The following is a 19,452-nucleotide window of genomic DNA, read 5'->3' as shown; positions in this document are numbered from 1 at the left end:
CCCACCATTCTGGCTATGCGCAGAGCCTTATGTGTGAGCTTGCTGGTACCTGAATGATGGAAAATTTAGATAGCATTCAAGGCCTATCCAACTCACCACCATTTTGAAGATAATATCTTGATTTCTAAAGAAATACTCCCACTTTTTAATATGTAGATTTAATATAATCTTCATATGAATCAATAAAGAGTTTGTGGCTGCCAAAATTTACAGGATCCAAAAATTGCCCTGAATCCAAAACTAATCCAAATAGCATCAATCCTTTGGGTTAGTCTTTACCTTAGACAAGTTTCTTCAATTGGGATGTAGTTACTGCGATATAAGACGCTGAGTTAGCTTGACAGGGTGGACATGAGGTGGCTGTTTCCTCTTATGGAAGAATCTAGAAATAAGGGTCACTCTTTAAAACGAAGATGAGGCAAAATGCTTGTGAGTCATAGGGTCTCCGAGTATTTTTAAGGCAGAAGTAGATAGCTTCTTGATAAGCAGGGGAGTGAAAGGTTACCGGGGAGAGGCAGGAATGCAGAGTTGAGGTTACAATTGGATCTGCCACAGTCTTCTCCAGTGAAGCAGGGTTGAGGGGCTGAGTGGCTCAATTTGTATGTTTGTATACAGTGCAGTGGGGCATCATTTCCACTTTATACTAGCTGTCAGAGTTCCTTTATATTTCACCTAGTGATGACATTTCCAGGCTGTGGATATCTCATTAGTCCTCTTGTTGCTAAATTGAAGTTTAGATGAATTAAACAGCTATATTTCACCCTGCCAAGCTGAAAGGAGCCCATGGGATCACTAGCCTGAAAATAATTGATTCTGATCTGTACTTTGTGATGAGATCACAGAGGCACGATTGGCTTCACTCCCAGCGCTCCCAATATCTGGTTTCCATTGCTCAAATTCCACTGAGCTATATCCTCGATAGCTGTCTCAATGAATAAAATTAGGATTTATCCTGGTTACCTTGACTGCAGTTTCCACCACAATCTTCCTGACAACATGTCACTTTTCAGGATCAAGCAAAACTGGTCAGATTTGTTCATTAATAAGGTGAATGTCCAAAGTACTATATTACCCAGATAACTTGCTCATTGTGTGTTCCCATGATCCCAAACATAAACAAACTTTGCTATACGTACCTGCTTATCTACATTGGTCCCATTGGAAGAGGGAATGGGGGTGAGATGGGGGTATTCATTCTGTCCTTTCCTGCAATGTTTTTTTTGTCTGAGTCTGAAGGTTGTGAAATGAATTGCATTCTAAAATGTGCACTCATAATCTAGGCTGACACTTTGCTGAAAGTGCACTGTCAGATGTTTGTCCTATGAATGAAATATTAAACTAAGACCTTGTTCACTTGACCTGCTCATTCAGATGGATATTAAAGATGGTATAACAAGGCATTCTTGGCTAATATTTCTTCCTAAACTAACAATGCTAAAGTCACTGCCATGTTATCAAATTTTACAATAAATTTACTTAAAAAGTAATTAATTGCATGTGAAACTCTTTGAGACATTTTGAAGTAGTTTTATCATGCACTCTACAACCAAAGTTTTTCTTTCGCAGGCACACTGTGGAATCAATAATCCACGTGTTTGCTACAATTGTAATGTGCTGCTCAGTTCTATGAGCATATTAACTCAAAATTAGCATTTGTAGAGGACCACCATAATGCCCAATGACAACTTGCTCTCTCTGAAAGGTGAGGGATGTGCCTTGAGTGTTCCTTATCTGGTTTTCTTACAGGTCTTACTGAGTAAGAGGTCAAACTTATCAAGCTCATGGTATCCATTCAGTTGTTTCTCTTTCTTGAAGATCTCAGGGGAGGTACAACTCCAGATAATGAACGTATCATGGTATTATCCATCTCCGTAACCTCTTACAGCCTTCCAAGATCAAAGAGGTCCCCCAATTCTGCAAACTTGGTCACCACTGATTTTAATCGCATGACTATTGACTGTCATGTCTTCTTCTACTTCATTCTTCAAACCTCCAACACTCTAATCCTCCCTGTCTTTAAAACCCATCCCTTTGACCAAGCTTTTGATGACCTGTCCTAATATCTCTTCTAATAGAGAAAATGCTGGAGATAATCATCAAGTCAGGCAGCATCTGCAGAAGGAGGAACAGTTAATGTTTTTGGTCTGAGACCCTTTGTCAGGATCTGGGACTTGAAACATTAACCGTTTCTCTTTCCACTGATGCTGCTTGACCTGCTGAGTGTTTCCAGCATATTCTGTTTTATTTCAGATTGTCAGGGTCTATTTTGATTCTAATATCTCCTTATTTGGGCCCCTTAAGTTGGTGCATGCATTTTGTCTGCATACCCCAATGTTGCAAGGGACATTAGTGTCAGCCTGAGAGATGACTGCAGTAACCTTCTAGGCTGTAGGCATCATGCCAGACAAAGAAGAGGAAGTGCAAAAATAAAGTTGTGCATATCCCTATGGTTAAGATAAGGGCACTGCTGGAAAGGCTGAATTTGTTAATCATCTCTGGTTGCCTTGAGAAGATGATGGTGGGATACTTTCTTGAACCACTGCATTCTTTGCAGTGATGGTGTTTCTGTGATTTTGGTAGCTTTTGATCCAGTGACAAACAGGATTGGTAACCTTTGAACAAGTCAGGGTGGCACATGAATTAAAGTGCAATGTTGTGCAAGAATGGAGAACTGAAAACTGCTGATGCATGGGGTACCTTATCATGTTCTAATTAATGCTGGAAATCTGAAAGGGGAACAGAAAATGTTGGAAACGCAAGGTTTTCCCTGTATGTTGATGGTGTTCTCTTCAAGGAACAGTTGATATCCAAGCTTTTGTGACCTTTATTTTGGCTGTGAATGGAAGAGGCCAGCGTCACTCAGAGAGCTGCACTCCTGACCAGTTGTTTCAGAACATGGGAAGGATAAGTTGCCACTGCTACAATTCCATGGGAAACTGTGGAAAGCTGTGGTATATATGTAATAGCACATTACAGCAAAGGGTATTTGTAGCCCAGCCTGATTTATAAAATGTTCAATTTTAAAACAGTGTACCATAATCACACCAGTTGGTTATATTGCAGACAACACTTGCATACAAGTATATTTGGAGACTGAACTCTCAGAAATTATATACTGATTACATCACTGATGGGCCTTACTCTAAACATAGATGCAGACACAGAGAATCATTGCAGCATTTACTTTTTCACGGTACTTAAGTAAGCAGGGGAAATATTTGTACCATCCCCCAGTTTGCCATCTATGACTAATGATATTTTAACTGGGCCAACTATGGTTGTGAACTAAAAATGAAAATCCTGGGCATTCACATGAGCAGAGCCAGAGAAAATCCACAGGGGCCTTTCCTTCCCCTGTTTCATCTTGTCCAGACTCACAAAAATATCAAGGCTGCAGTTTGCTCAGAATACCTTGCCTGCTCATTCAGGTGGAGCCATTGTAACAGCTGTTACTGAAGTGCTGATAACTGTGAGTCTTGTAGCCACTCTTATTGGTTGTTTGGATAGATCATGACATATGGCAATATCTTCACAATATCTTTACTGACCATGATGCCAATTTAAACTGCACATTTGCCTGCACATGGTCTATATCCCTCCATCCCCTGCCTGTTCATGTGCCTGCCTAAATGCCTCTTAAATGTTGCTGTCATATGTGCCTAGTGCTGCAGTACTGATAGCCATGTTGCCTTGTGTCTGAACTCTTTCCATCTGGTTACATAGATTGACCTCACAGCTGAGGGAAAGGTAAACTGTTTTAAGGAGTTTAATTTTATAAATGTGATCAGATAGTGTGAGGAAGTTCAACATTAGTAAGTCACACATGCCAATCACCAATGTTTTCACTGTTGTGTCTGGATGTAAAATACAGATCTGAGAACACAAAGTTACCTACAGTTCTCTACTGTGCATGCAATGTCACATGGGTCCTGTGCTGTCTATTTACCTAAAGGCAAATGGTGGCATTTAATTAACTTGTACTGTAGGGATTGTGATATAATGCATTGCAAAAATTAAGATTAATTGTACTTGAGATTGACTTCAGCATGCATTTAGGGAGGGAACTTTATAGGATATCTCAGAGAATCTTGGGGCTCAGGGGGAACCCATTTTCATTCTATCCTTGTGTCTTTCTCCTGTGAGATTTGGAAACCATGGGATAACCGAACTAAATTTTGGCATTTTTCCTGGATATATGTTAGAACTCGGTCCCTAGAAGAACACCATGGTGAAATGAGGTCAGGTTTACCATGGTTGCCCTTTCCTCCAAGACCACCACCAGTGATGTATTTGGTAACATTATAAGGGATGGTCTCAAAGTATCTGTACAGCACACTTATGAAGAAATTTCACAGCTACTTTTTACAGTCGGTCTGATGCCATTAATGATCTCACCAATAGATCTTTTCTCCCTTTTACGCAGGAACATGGGCAGTTGTGAGCATCATGTCACAAATTTAGTGCCATTGTTAAATTTTAAGTTTTAAAATGCAAATTCAGCAAATTCATGATGTAATGAAGTTCCTTCAAATCTTTGATCATTGTGCAATTATAATAGGGAATGGCTGAGACTGAATTTCTTCTCTTATTGGCTGTTGGTTGAGCTAGTCACAGGAATGCACAAGCTCCACGTCTTCCCTTGGTATTTTGAATTTACAATTGGCAATTCTACAGGCTCATTCTATCTGCTCTGTAGTGGCTCTGGATACAATCCTCTCATTTTCTCAATACCATAGGGGGCTCAGCCTGTTTAGCTGATAATTAGGACCCACCTCATGGTACTTTTTCCTGCTCCAGTTAACATTGTTGTTGAGCCACCTGTTTTCTTCTCACTCCACAATAAATAGAAAACAGAGATATGAAGTAGAAAAAGATGCATGGGGGGTGGAACAGAGAAAGAGAGAAAGAGAGAGCACGATCTAATCACAGGGGAAAAGAGCCCAAGTGAATCAGGAACAGGAAGAAAATGAACCTGAAAGAAAGCACGTTCTGGAAAGGAGAGCCTGCTAATGGTCATGTGGCACTTAATAGTAATGGAGATGGTCAGTGGCAGTATCAGAGTGGGAAAATGTCAGCAACTCAGTATAAGAGAAATCTCCACTGTGGAAACAACTCCCTGGAGTGCACTCTGCTGAATGGAGAAGCAAAGGTAGAAACTGTTTGCCTCATGTCGCTAGACACAGAAGAGAATATCAGAGGAATGCAAACCATTGAATACTGGGTGTATTTGTACCTTAAGTTATGATAAGATCACATTCCATTCAAGGATCCTTCTGTTTCTCTGCACATTTTGGTATCATGCCACTTATCATGCATTCCATTGACCTGTGTCTTTACCGTACATTCCTCTGGACTGGATTCAATTTCTCACTTTCCGACTCACTTAACTAATCCACTGGTGTCTTCCTGGAGACTAATATTTTTTTCTTCACTGTCAACCACACAACCATTTTCAGTATCATCTATAAACCTGTACATAATAGCTCCTACATTCGTCTAAATCATTGATGCATACAGATACTTTGGGACCATCCCTTATAATGTTACCTAATACATCACTGGTGGTGGTCTTGGAGTCACTTAATGCAGAGTCCCACAGAATTAAAACCCTGAGTCACTAAAATTCTCTTTGACCATTACCTTTGTCTTGTGTCATTTCTGGATTCCACTTGCCACCTTCCTTTCTGTCTCATGCATTTTTACTTTTCCAATCAGAATGTTGTGTGGCTCTGTCAAACCCTTTGCTAAAATCCCTGTAGACTGTATCAAGTGCCCTTCCTTCACTGACCCTTCTTGTTACTTCCTCAAAAGAGTCATTCATTAGTGATATATAACCTTCCCTTAATAAATCCATTCTGAATGTCCTTGATTGAATTGTCCCTTTCTAATTGATGATTTTAGACTATTTGTCAGAACATTCTCCAGTGATTTGTCCACCATGGATATTAAGCTGTCTAATGACAATTAACTCTTTCTATTACTTCTTAAATAGAGACACTGCATTAGGAGTCTTTTAGTTCTCTGACACTGTGCCAGCATTCAAAAAGGAGAGGGACATAATGGTCAGAATTTTCACTTGTTCCTCTTAATGGCCTGAGATACATTTAACCCAGATCCATTCCTCTTATTCAGCTTATCAACCCCAAAGCTCTTCTGAAGCTATTCATCAAGTTTTCTCGTGCCCTTTGACCGAAAACATGGTAAGTACAGGATTATTTGGAGGCCTAGGAAGATTCTTGGAGATATATTCAGTTCACCTATTGACACCCTATCTATAAGCAGAGGCAGAACATAAATAAACTGAGGCCTTTGCAGTAATAAGGTCCATTGTAGAATATGCCTTTGGCATCATGCCACGGCACTTTAGATTCCTCCACAGATCAATGGTGCCTTACACTACCAATTGGATGTCAAAGATCATTAATGTGGAATGCAGGAAACCTGAGGGCTGTAATGTGATTAATCAGAAAATGAGATGTTGTTCTTTAAGCTTACATTGGGCTTTGTTGGAACTGTGCAACTGTTGGGACAGAGAGGTCTGAGTGGGCAAAAAGCAAAAAAAATGCACATGCTGGAAATTTGAAATAAAAGCAAAAAGTGCAGGAAATGCTCAGCAGGTCATGTGGCATCTGCGGAGAGAGAAACTTGTTTCAGATGGATAATCTTTCAACTAGATGTTCAGGGCTATCCTGCAGAATGAACAGTCCATATGAAGTTTATGATGATTAGCACATCAAGATGTAAGATGGAACATAGAACAGTACAGCACAGGAACAGGCCCTTTGGCCCATGATGTATGTGATGACTGATTCCAATCCAAAGTAATCCCATCTGCCTGTATATATCCCTCTAATCCCTGCATGTTCATGTCCCTGTCTAAATGCCTCTTACATTGCTTTCGTATCTGCTTCCATCACTTCCCTTGGTAGCGTGTTCCAGGCACCAACCACTGTGTGTGTAAAAAGAAAATTGCCTTGTAAATCTGCTTTAAACATTGCCCTTCTCACCTTAAACCTATGCCTTCTAGTATTTGACATTTCCACCCTGGGAAAACGACTGACTATCTATGTATCTATGCCTCTCATAATTTTATATACTTATATCAGGTTTCCCCTTAGCCTTTGATCTTCCTGAAAAAAACAGTCCAAATTTGTCCAACCTCTCCTTGTAGATAATACTCTCTAATCTAGGCAACTTTCTGTTGAACCTCTTCTGCATCCTCTCCAAAGCCTCCGCATCCTTCCTGTAATGCGACACTCAGAACCGTATACAATACTCTAAATGTGGCCTAATTGAAGTTTTATACAGTTGCAACATGACTTCCCAACTTTTATCCTCAAAACACCAACCAATGAAGGGAGGTATTCTTTACCAACCTATCTATTTGTGTTGCCGCTTTCAGGGAGCTATGGACTTGCACCTCAAGATCCCTCTGTACATCACTTCTCCTAAGGGTCCTGCCATTTTCTGCATACTGCATACTCTTACATTGGACCTACTACAGACAACACCTCACAGTTGTCTGGATTAAACTCCACCTGCTGTTTCTCTGCCCATATTTCCAATTGGTCAATGTCCTGCTCAATCCTTTGACAACCTTCTTCATTATCCACAGCTCTGCCATTTTTTTGTGTCACCTACAAACTTACTAATCAGCCCATCTACATTTTTGTTCAAATCGTTTATATATATCTCTCACAAACAACAGAGGTCCCAGGACCGATCCCTGCGGAATACCACTGGTCACAGACCTCCAGTCTTCTATGGTAATGCCAATTTTGAATCCAAGTCTACATGAATCCCTTGTGCCTTAATCTTCTGGATCAGCCTACCATGAGGGGCCTTGTCAAAAACTTTACTGAAGTCCATGCAGACAACATCCACTGTCCTACCCTCATCAATCATCTTAGTCACCTCTTCAAAAAATTCAGTCAAATTTGGAAGACATGACCTCCCAATCACAAAGCCAAGCTGACTATCCTTAATAAGTCTATGCTTTTCCAGATGCGAGTAGACCCTATCCCTAAGAAACTTCTCCAAAGATTTCCGTACCACTGATGTAAGGCTGACCGTCCTATCAATTCCTCGTTTGTCTCTAGGATAAGATAAGATATCTTTATTACTCACATGTACATTGAAACACACAGTGAAATGCATCTTTTGCATAGAGTTTTCTGGGGCAGTCCGCAAGTGTTGCCACGCTTCCGGCGCCAACATAGCATGCCCACAACTTCCTAACCCATACGTCTTTGGAATGTGGGAGGAGACCGGAGCACCTGGAGGAAACCCATGAAGATATGGGGAGAATGTACAAACTCCTTACTGACAGTGGCCAGAATTGATCCCAGGTCACTGGCACTGTAATAGTGTTACGCTAACCACTACACTATTGTGCCTGCTCTACTGCCCTTCTTAAACAGAGGAACAACATTGGCTATTCTCCAGTCCTCTGGGACTTCACCTGTGGCTCAAGAGGATATAAAGACCTCTGTCAAGGCCCCAGCAATCTTCTCTCTTGCATCTCTCAATAATCTGGAATAGATCCCATCAGGCTCTGGGGACTTAATGTTCTTCTGGAGCCCCAACCCCGCCTCCTTCTTGATAATCACATGCCCTGAATATAAGCATACCCTTCCCTGATCTCACTATCCTCCACATGCTTCTCCTTGATGAATACCGATGCGAAGTAGTCGTTTAGTACCTTGCCCACTTCCTCTGGCTTCCAGCCTAAATTCCCCCTTTTGTCGTTGAGTGGTCCTGCCCTCTCCTTAGTTACCCTCGTGTTTTTAATATATGTTTAAAACACCTTGAGATTCTCTTTAATCCTACTTGCCAAAGATATTTCATGGCCCCTTATAGCCCTCTCCAGCTTCCTTTATATTCCTCAAAGGCCCTGTCCAGTTTCAGATAACATATGCTTCCTTTTTCTTTTTGACTAAATTTGCAACATCTGTCATCATCCATGGTTTCCGAACCTTGCCATCCTTGTCTTTCTTCCTCACAGGAACATTTTGGTTGAGTAAGGATAAGAGTTTTATCAACATGAGAAGGTGCAAGCATGTAATCTTAAGAGTGTGTGATGCTGTGCGGCCTGTGAGATTGAGAATACAAATGCACTGTGAGAAAGTAGGAATAAATGAGGACATTTGCATGTGAGTATGTGTGAACATGTAAGTATGGGAATCTCCAAACGTATAATTGTTTAAGAGTGCATGGACCTAAAGATGTGTACAAGGATATAAATCAGAAAATGCATGAATTTGATTTTACAGAGACGTAAATGTATGCAACAAAAGCAAAATACTGTGGATGCTAGAAATGTAAAATAATTCCAATGCAAGGTCAGTGATCTGAAATGTTAACAGTTTCTCTTTCCAAAGATACTGCCTGAATCACTGTGAGTGTATATTATAACAGATGCTATGTGAGAAATGAAGGGTTTGAATGCAGTAAGTGATTAAGCAGTTTTCAGAGTAAGGGGTTCTCTCTCTTTGTAATCTGTATTACCTGTAGAAGCTACAGTAATTTTGTATAATATCTTGCCTATAGTTTAGCTTGATTATACTTTACCAGATTTTCTTTGTCCCTGAAGATTTAGTAGGAAGTACTCCAGACATGCCTTGTTCTGTGCCTTCCATATCCTCTATGAGGCAGAAGATCTGACAGCTGGATACAGATGCCTGTATCCCAGAGCCTCCATGTATGGCTGGGGAATTGATGTAGTGTAAAGGGTTACTCTGTTTTAGGACACGTGTTGTAGTTGTAATTCTGGCAGAGTGTTGACTGCAGGCAACCTGGCTTGAAGAGCTGGCATAGGCACTCAAGCAGCACAATTCAATTTGTAACAACGACCTGAGCAAGGCTATTTTTGGCAAAGAAGTAGGTCAGGACAAGCAATTGGAAGGTTGATGAATAAACAGCTTCTGTAGTTAGGCCTTTTGCAGCAGTGGCACCCGTTAGCCTGTTACATGAGCACTGGCTACATAACGAGCTTAGTCTCAGTGGCCAGCAAATCCCAGCAAAATTTAATCAGTTCTGTAATGGATTTCACACCAATGAAACTCCAGGCCGAAAGCCATTCAGTCAATCTAGGAAGCAACCCCATGGGAATGACAGTTTGCAGTTAACCATCATCAACTGTTGACTTATCAGTTACCTGAGGCTCAGGTAATTTAACACCAATGATTCAATCAGGAAGAATGGCACAAAGGGAATGAAATTTGTCTTGGATGATAACACAAAATGAGTGATAGCCAGTTGTCAGCTTGTTTTAAAACCTGCTCATTTTCATTCCCTCTTCACAGCTGCTGTAATACAGGGAACTGCTTCACTAATTTAGAACATCTTAAAGCCCCACAAACATTGGTGATGTAGCTGACTAAAAAACCTGTGTTAAGTAATGATAGTGAAGGATGAATATTGTTGAGAACAACAGGACATCTCCCACAGTCTTTTCTGTTCACGTGAGAAGATCGTCTGGGCCTTATTTTCATGTCCCATCCAAAAGAAAGCTGTACACTGTAGCACTCCCTCTCCACTGCATTAAAATGTCCACCTGGGTTTCTGGAATCAGGCTTATACAGAGAGGAGAAAGTGCTAAAGCTGGCCCTAAGGGATCAGCTTCGATGTAATGAATGGTGTTTTCTCATTTATTGACTTCTGTTATCCTTCTTATCATCTAGCTGTTAGGAATTTAAGTGACCTTAACTTAAAGTATAGAAGACACAAAGGTGATGTTACCAATCTCAAAGACAATAAGATTAGAAGAATTTGGACACAACCCCAAATTAGAGGATCTCTGGATAAGAGCCCCTGCTGAAGCAATTACAAAGTGAGAGAACCACCTACTTTGTAATCTATGTAATCTCCGACTGCATGAAAACCTTAAATTGTACAGGTAGCATCTGTTAGAAGACATACTCACTGTTAGTCAGGCCGTATCTTTGGAGAGAGCAGCAGTTAACATTTCAGATCAGTGACCTTGCATCAGAATTATTTTACATTTTCAGAATCTGCAGTATTTTGCTTTTTGTAAAGACCTAGGTGAATATACTGTACCTTTACTGTACAGAGAGGGAGACATTTTTTGCAAAACACTACTCACCTAGAAATTGCTTAGTTGTTGTTTTTATACAAAATCCAATCTTTCTTACTGCATTAGTGACCATTTTTGGGTGAAGTTATGCTAATTGTGAAATTGGACCTGGCACTTGTTAGTGCACCTGACCTTTTCCTGTGCAGACAAGCTCTAAATTATGTCATTATTTCTGCCATGCTGACATAAGTTGGAACCCAAGCTATGACTGTCTCTGAACAGACTCTGTAGAATTTGGAACACCTTACACTATTGTTGCTCTTTCACAATTTAAAGGGATACTCAGATGACATTTGGGTGACCTGAGAGGGCAGTTTCAGAAATGACCTCAGGCTGCTCAGATACCTTCTACAGTTAACAGGGTGTGCTACAAGTGAGAGTGAGTGTATTTTTTTTTCAGCATCTGGCTATGAAGTTGCTCATTATTTGCTTGCCTGGATAGTGAACATACTGCCAGCACTTTATTTCTAGAGGCACTGTTATGGGCATGTCTGATCATTAAGGGTGGGTCAGGAGCTTCAGGCCAGGAGACGCAGACATGTACATCAACAAAGAAAGGTCATCTGACCCTCCAAGCCTGCCCCGTGATTCCATATGATCATGGCTGATCTACGCTGGCCTCTTCTGTGCCATTTCTCCATTCCCTTCTATTGTTTGATCGATCAATTGTTTATCCACCTCCACTTCAAACACCTACTATGATCTAATTCCACCACCCACCAGGGCAGAGAATGCTAGAGGTTCACCACCCTTTATGAGAAGAAATTTCTACGTACCTCAGTTTTAAATGACCAGCATCTTTTCTTGTAGTTATGACCCCTTGTTTGAGACTCTCCCACTCACAAAAACATCCCAAATTCTATCCTGTTGAGTTCTCTTAGCATCTTATATGTTTGAATAAGGTCACCCCTCATTCTTCTAAACTCCAAGGTAAATAGGCCTAACTATTTACTATTCTTTTTAGGACAATTCTCTCATCCCAGGAATTAGCCTGGTGAATCTCCATTGTACAGCCTCCAATTTTACCATGTCTTTTTTTAGGTAAGGGGACCAAAATTATATGCAGTACTCCAGGTGAGGCCTCACCAACACCCTGTGCAATTGCAATAAAACCTCCCTATTTTTAAATCCTAACCCCTTTGCAATGAAGGCCAAAGTGTCATTTGCCTTCTGAACTACTTGTTGGATCAGCCTGCTAGCTTTTGGTGATTCATGCACTAGAATACCTAGATCATGCATTTGCAGTCTCTCTCCATTTAGATAATTATCTACCTTTTGATTTTTCTTAACAAAGTGATGACCTCACACTTCCCCAGTTCAACTCCATTTGCCAGTCTTTTGCCCACACACTCAATTTATCTATGTCCCTTTGCACACTCACAGTATCCTAGTCATAACATGCTCTTCCACCAATTTTTGTATCATTGTCAAGTTTGGAAACCCTATATACTGTTCCTTCCTTTGGGTAATTTGTGTAAACAGTGAACAATTGTGGGTCAAGAACTGATCCCTGCAGTACTCCATCAGTTACCTCCTTCCAGTCCGAAAAGAAAACATTTATCCCACTCTCTTTTGTTTGAGACAGCCAGTTTTCAATCCGTTCTAACACACTTCCTCCAATACCATGGGCTTTTAATATATGCACCAGCTTCTTATGTGGCACCTTGTCAAATGCACTTTGGAAATCTAAATGTACTAATTCCCTAATATTGATTGGCACCTCCATAGTGTGAAGGGGATAGATGGGATGGAGTTTGTTTGGTGTGTCCAGGAAGGATTCCTGACACAATATGTGTCAGGCCGACTAGAGGAGAGGCCGTACTGGACCTGGTACTGGGCAATGAGCCTGATCAGGTTTCAGATCTCTCGGTGGGAGAGCATTTTGGAGATAGTGACCATAACTCCTTGACCTTTACCATAGCCTTGGAGAGGGATAGGAGCAGACGATATGGGAAAGTACTTAACTGGGGGAAGGGGGGAATTGTGATGCTATTAGGCAGGAACTTGGGAGTGTAGATTGGGAACAGGTGTTCTTGGGCAGGTGCACAGTGGAAATGTGGAGGTTGTTTAGGGAGTACTTGCATGGGGTTCTGGATAGGTTTGTCCCATTGAAGCAGGGTAAGGATGGTAGAGTAAAGGAACCATGGTTGACAAGAGATGTAGAATATCTTGTCAAGAGGAAGAAAGAAGCTTACCTGAGGTTTAGAAAGAATGGATCAGACAGGGCTCTGGAGAGTTACAAGGTAGTCAGGAGGGACCTTAAGAATGGACTTAGGAGAGCTAGAAGGGGGCATGAGAAGTCCTTGGTGAGTAGGATTAACGAAAATCACAAGGTGTTCTACGCATATGTGAAGAATAGGAGGATGACTAGAGTGAGGGTAGGACTGATCAGGGAAAAAAGAGGAAACATGTGCCTGGAGTCGGAAGAGGTAGGGGGGGTCCTTAATGAATACTTTGCTTCAGTATTCACCAGAGAGAGAGACCTTGACATTTGTGAGGATGGCGTACGACAGGTTAATATGCTAGGGCTTGTGAACGTGAGGAAAGAGGATGTGCTGGAACTTTTGAAAAACATTAGGATAGGTAAGTCACTGGGGCCGGATGGGATATATCCAGGTTTATTATGGGAAGCAAGGGAAGAGATTCTGCACCTTTGGCAACGATCTTTGCGTCCTCACTGGCCACAGGAGTAGTGCCAGATGATTGGAGGGTGGCAAATGTTGTTCCTTTTATTAAGAAAGGGAGTAGGGATAACCCTGGGAATTACAGACCAGTGAGTCTTACTTCAGTGGTGGGCAAATTACTGGAGAAGATTCTTAGAGACAGGATTTAGAGAAGCATAGGCTAATTAGGGACAGTCAGCATGGTTTTGTGAGGGCAGGTTGTGCCTCATGAGTGTGATTGAATTCTTTGAGGATGTGACAAAGCACATTGATGAAGGTAGAGCAGTGGTTGTGGTGTACATGGATTTTAGTAAGGCATTTGATAAGGTTCCTCATAGAAGGCTTATTCAGAAAGTCAGGAGGCATGGGATCCAGGGAAACTTGGCTGTGTGGATTCAGAATTGGCTCACCCATAGAAGACAGAGGGTGGTGATAGAGGGAGCATATTCTGCCTAGAAGTCGGTGACAAGTGCTGTTCCGCAGGGATCTGTTCTGGGACCCCTGATCTTTGTGATTTTTATAAATGACTTGGATGAGGATGTGGAAGGGTGGGTTAGTAAGTTTGCTGATGATACAAAGGTTGGTGATGTTGTGGATATTGTAGAAGATTGCTGTAGATTACAACAGGATATTGATAGAATGCAGAGCTGGGCTGAGAAGTGTGCAGATGGAGTTCAACCCGGATAAGTGTGAAGTAATACTCTTTGGGAGATTGAATTTGAAGGCGAGGTTAATGGCAGGACTCTTAGCAGTGTGGAGGAACAGAGGGATCTTGGGGTCCATGTCCATAGATTCCTCAAGGTTGCTGCACAGGTCGATAGGGTTGTTAAGAAGGCTGATGGAGTGTTGGCCTTCATTAGTCGGGGTATTGAGTTCAAGAGCCACAAGGTGATGTTGCAGCTCTATGGAATTCTGGTTAGACCACACTTGGAGTATTGTGTTCAGTTCTGGTCACCTCATTATAAGGAGGATGTGGAAACTTTAGAGAGGGTGCAGAGGAGATTTACCAGGATGTTGCCTGGATTGGAGAGCATGTCTTATGAGGATAGGTTGAGTGAGCTAGGGCTTTTCTCTTTGGAGAGAAGGAGGAGGAGAGGTGACTTGATAGAGATGTATAAGATGATAAGAAGCATAGATCGAGTGGACAGTCAGAGACTTTTTCCCAGGGCAACAATGACTAACATGAGGGGACATAATTTTAAGGTGATCGGTGAAAGATATAGGGGGGATGTCAGGGGTACGCATTTTAGAGAGTGGTGGGTGCGTGGAATGCACTGCCAGCAGAGGTTGTGGGGGCAGATAGAGAAGGGACATTTAAGAGATTCTTAGATAGATACATGAATGATAGAGAAATGGGGGGGGGCTATGTGGGAGGGAAGGGTTAGATAGATCTTAGAGCAGGATAAAATAATGGCACAACAATATGGGCCGGATGGCCTGTACTGTGCTGTAATGTTCTATGTTCTGTGTTCTATCTACTACATCTACAGATTCCCCTGTTATATCCTCATTCAAGTAATTTGTAAAACATGATTTACCTTTCATAAATCTATGTTGACTAGGTTTGATTGTATTCAGCTTTTCTAAATGATTAGCCATTTCCTATTTGATTATTAACTCTAGCATCTTACCAATAACAGATGTTAAACTAACTGGCCTGTAGATCCCTGCCTCCTGCCTTTCTCCTTTTTTGAACAAGGGAGTCACATTGGTTGTTTTCCAATCTTCTGAAAGTTTAATGGGTTATGAAAAATTTTAAACAATGGTTCCACTGTATCTCTGCAGCCACTTCCATTAAAACTCTAGCATGCAATCCATCAGATCCTAGCTACTTGTTTGCCTTTAGCCCCTGAGTTTCTCCATTACGTTATCTCTTGTAATTGAGATTTTTGTAAAGTTCTACCATGTTACTTGACATTAACCCATCTGATATCTTAGTGACATTAGCAAAGTCTTCCACTGTGAAGATTGATGCAAAAAAATGTATTCAATGTATCTGCCATTTCTGTGTTTGCTGTTATTAATTCACCAACTTTGTTCTCCAGAGGGACCACATTTACCTCAGCCACCCTCTTCCTATCTTCATGTCCATAGAAACTTTTACTGTTTGTTTTTATACTTTGTGCAAGTTTTCTCTCAAAGTTCATTTTCTCCCTTATTTTGAGCTTCTTAATCTTCTGCTGCTTGATCCTAAAAGGTTCCCAGTCATCTAGTCTATCACTAGCCTTTGCCACTTTGTATTCTCTACTTTTCAACTTAACATTATCCTTTGGCTCCGTTGTTAACACTTCTTTTTGATTGGGACAATTGGAATTGGAAATGGAATTGGTGTATTATTGTCATATGTACTGAGATACAATGAAAAACATTTGTTTGCATACCATCCAGGCAGATCATGCCATACACACAGTAAGTACATCAAGGTGATAAAAAGAAAACAGAATGCAGAATATAGTGTAGCAGCTGCAGAGAAAGTGCAATGCAGGTAAACAAATAAAGTACAAAGGCCACAACGAGGCAGATTGGGGGATCTAGAATTCATCTTTAACATATGAGAGGTCCATTCAAGAGTCTGATAATAATGGGATAGAAGTTGTCCTTGAGTCTGGTGGTACGTGCTTTCAAACTTTTGTATCTTCTGCCTGACAGCAGAGGGAAGAAGGGAGAATGTCTGGGATGGGAGGGATCCTTAATTATGCTGGCTGCTTTCCTGATCAAAGGGAAGTGTAGACAGAGTTAATATAGAAGAGTTTGGTGTGCATGATGTACTGGTCTGTGCTCATGACTCTCTGCAGTTGCTTGCGGTCTTGGGTAGAGCAGTTGCCATACCAATCTGTGATGCATCTGGATAGGATGCTTTCTACGGTGCATCTGTAAAAATTGGTAGGAGTCAATGGGGACATGCCAAATTTCTTCAGCCTTTTGAGGAAGTTGGTGTGCTTTATTGGCCATAGTATCAATATGGCTGGATCAGGACAAATTGTTGGTGATATTTATAGACCAGATGTCTCTGCCAACTCCCGGAGAGTCTTCAGAGACACCATATCCTCCTTTGCATCTCTGGTGGACAGTATATTTGCAGGTTTTCCAAGACTGTCATCACTGAGATATGTAACATCCTACGAGAAGATCCTTATCTGTTGTCATGTGCTTGGACTGCTCCCTCAGTGGAGATCAACAACACAGTGACGCTCAGCTTTCTTACCACACCAGTGGATCTCTGCCAATTTGCTGCTCACTGCTACATCAGTGAGGTCACCAAGGTACTCCATTCACAAATAAATGATTTCAGTGAGGAACAAGTGGTATATTGGGCACTGGGATTCGCCAGTATTGATGGCTTCCTTACAGCGTGTGTAATCATTGGCTGCGATCACAAGGATTCCGATGAAGAACCCAACCTTTTCATGCAATGGGAAAAGTTTCTACTCCCACATTGTGCAGTTTGTTGTGGATCTTAAGATGAATTTCCTCGTGGGTAAATGCCATCTTTCCATGTGAGTCCTTTGCTCTGAGACACCTGGCTGCCTGGAGAGATGATTCCAGGGATAAGCCTACTTATTGCTTCCGTGACTGCTCACCCTAGTGCACCCTTTAACCACAGCAGAGAAGCACAGATGTAATGAGAACCGAGCAAGTACCAGGATCATAGTGGAAGCACCATCGATCCTCTATGCTGAGGTGTTGTTGCCCACATCAGTGTAGGGTATACAGATACTGAGACTTCATCATTGTCTGCTGCATACAAACTGAGGTCAGCAGTTGATGCTGGAGGAAGAGCAGCAAAGAGACCCAGAGACTAAGGGTCATGGGGTAGAGACTGAAGAGCAAGAGGAGAAGAAGGAAGGAGGTTATTCAGGGGGTTACCCCTGTCAGTATCCTCAGCCTCATCTCCCGGCTATGTGAGAGGGTAACTTTGTTGTCGTAGGATATTAGGAACTTTCTTTTAAAGAGACCTACCTTTTTTTATTTCAGAAATAAACTTTATTCATAACAAAATATATATACAAAGAGAAAAACACAGTGCAAAATTCTTCACATTATTAGTATCATTTAGACAATACATTCAGTAGTGTTAACACATTTTTTTAAACCATGGTGCCATTGCCACTCATGTGGCCCGCTGGGGCTATACACCCTCTTGTTGCTTGAGGGGTTTCCCCACCAGACTCATCCCCTCCATGTCCAGTAGCAAAAGGACCCTACACCTTACCTCCTAAGGAGCCTGCAAAATTGCCCTCGTGCAAGCCAAGTGGTGCTTTTCGTACTCCAACCATTACTACCAACATGGTACATGCATAATAGGTGGCAAGTCCCAATGATACATAAAAATCTCTTATATCCTGCTTTGTAGGTCCACCTGCAGTGGTTATAACACACAGTTGAAAAAATTGCTGCTCCATTCATTTAAACAGCTTGCTCAAACATTTTAATTTCTTAATGAGTGGCACCTCACTTAGAGCACTCAGAGTTCTACATAAAATATCTTCCGTTGTGAGGATTTCCACTCTGCAGGTGTAAACAGTAGTGTGCAGATCACCATGGCATATCTTGTAAGAACATAAGATTTCTTTTTTCATTGTTGCACCCTGTGGAGATTTCCACTCCTGGCAACTACTTCTAAAGATGTACCTGGCAAGTCTCTACACCATGCAGGAACTCCCTCCTGGTTTGCAGTGCATTCACCATGATTTGCATGTCCACGAGTGTGAGAATTGTCTCCCTCTCTCCTGCAGCTTCGCTTTCATGCATGGCAGCCGTAATGTGTTGCTCTCAGGCCACAGTGGGAAGCATGCCTTCAGGGCTGGGCACCCTTCTCTGATTGCTGTGCAGCAAAGTGTCAGGAGTGGCACCAAAGTGAGCAAGGTTCCCTCAGAAGGACACAAATCCTGTTTAAGCCATTGTTTCTGTGTGTAAATGACCCAAACACCAATTTCAAGATTTTTTGCAAGGGACCCAAATTGGTACTAATGCTAAGTATAACCGTGGTTTAGTGCTCCAATAATGGTGAAATCCAATTTCTTGTCAAACAGTTGCAAAAATCATTAGTTCCTTGGAAAATTAAGGATGATTGTTCTCCTTCCCAACCCCCTCCACTCCCCGAATAAATTAGACTGCAAGGTTAGGGAGATATTCTGCAATCTATTTTTGCATTACCTTTGGAGATGTAAACATATGAAAATGAAATACATGAAAAGACCTCCTGAGTCATTGAGCTGTTCCATACAGCTGTGATGTTTTATGCATTAGTAAAAAGACTGTATGCCCACTAATGTCATTAACCTTCCAGAGAACAAGACAAAAACAAATAAAAACTAAGTTCGGTTAAGGAAAAGTATCTGAAAATGTTCTCCCCAACAAGAAAAAGTTTGCCAGGAGATCATAATGTGTTTCTCTTGTGCACCACAATTTCCACCCATCCAGAAACAAATCCAACCCAGTTCTTCCCTCACAGAGCTTGAAAGCGTTACCCTTGATAGAGTGCATTCTCATCCAAACTACAGAGAATGTAGGGGAACCCTCACAGCATGTCCAGAGAGAACTTCCTTTTATCACAATCACCATGTCCTTGCTCTGCCTCCTTCAATCTCTTTTACTGCTGAGCAGTGTTCTGAGGCTGAGCTCATTATTGCAAAAAGTTGGAGGGTCAGAAGATGGCACGAGGCCCTCTCTGGAGAGTACCACAGGGTGCCC

At 41.6% G+C, this 19,452-nt stretch overlaps 1 protein-coding gene across 1 annotated transcript in view; it reads right to left on the bottom strand.

Moving 5' to 3' along the window:
- The window catches only part of LOC127577988 (tetraspanin-32-like), a 117,588-nt gene extending 99,553 nt beyond the window's left edge, over window positions 1–18,035 (bottom strand). Inside the window, exon 1 of the mRNA XM_052029695.1 lies at window positions 17,972–18,035. Coding sequence (XP_051885655.1) covers window positions 17,972–18,035 — 64 coding nt within the window. The remainder of the gene's footprint in view (window positions 1–17,971) is intronic.
- Window positions 18,036–19,452: the final 1,417 nt, after the last annotated feature.

The sequence above is a fragment of the Pristis pectinata genome, chromosome 14 (genome assembly GCF_009764475.1).
Source record: "Pristis pectinata isolate sPriPec2 chromosome 14, sPriPec2.1.pri, whole genome shotgun sequence".
In the NCBI taxonomy this organism is placed as follows: domain Eukaryota; kingdom Metazoa; phylum Chordata; class Chondrichthyes; order Rhinopristiformes; family Pristidae; genus Pristis; species Pristis pectinata.
This window is presented reverse-complemented; position numbering and strand designations above follow the sequence as displayed.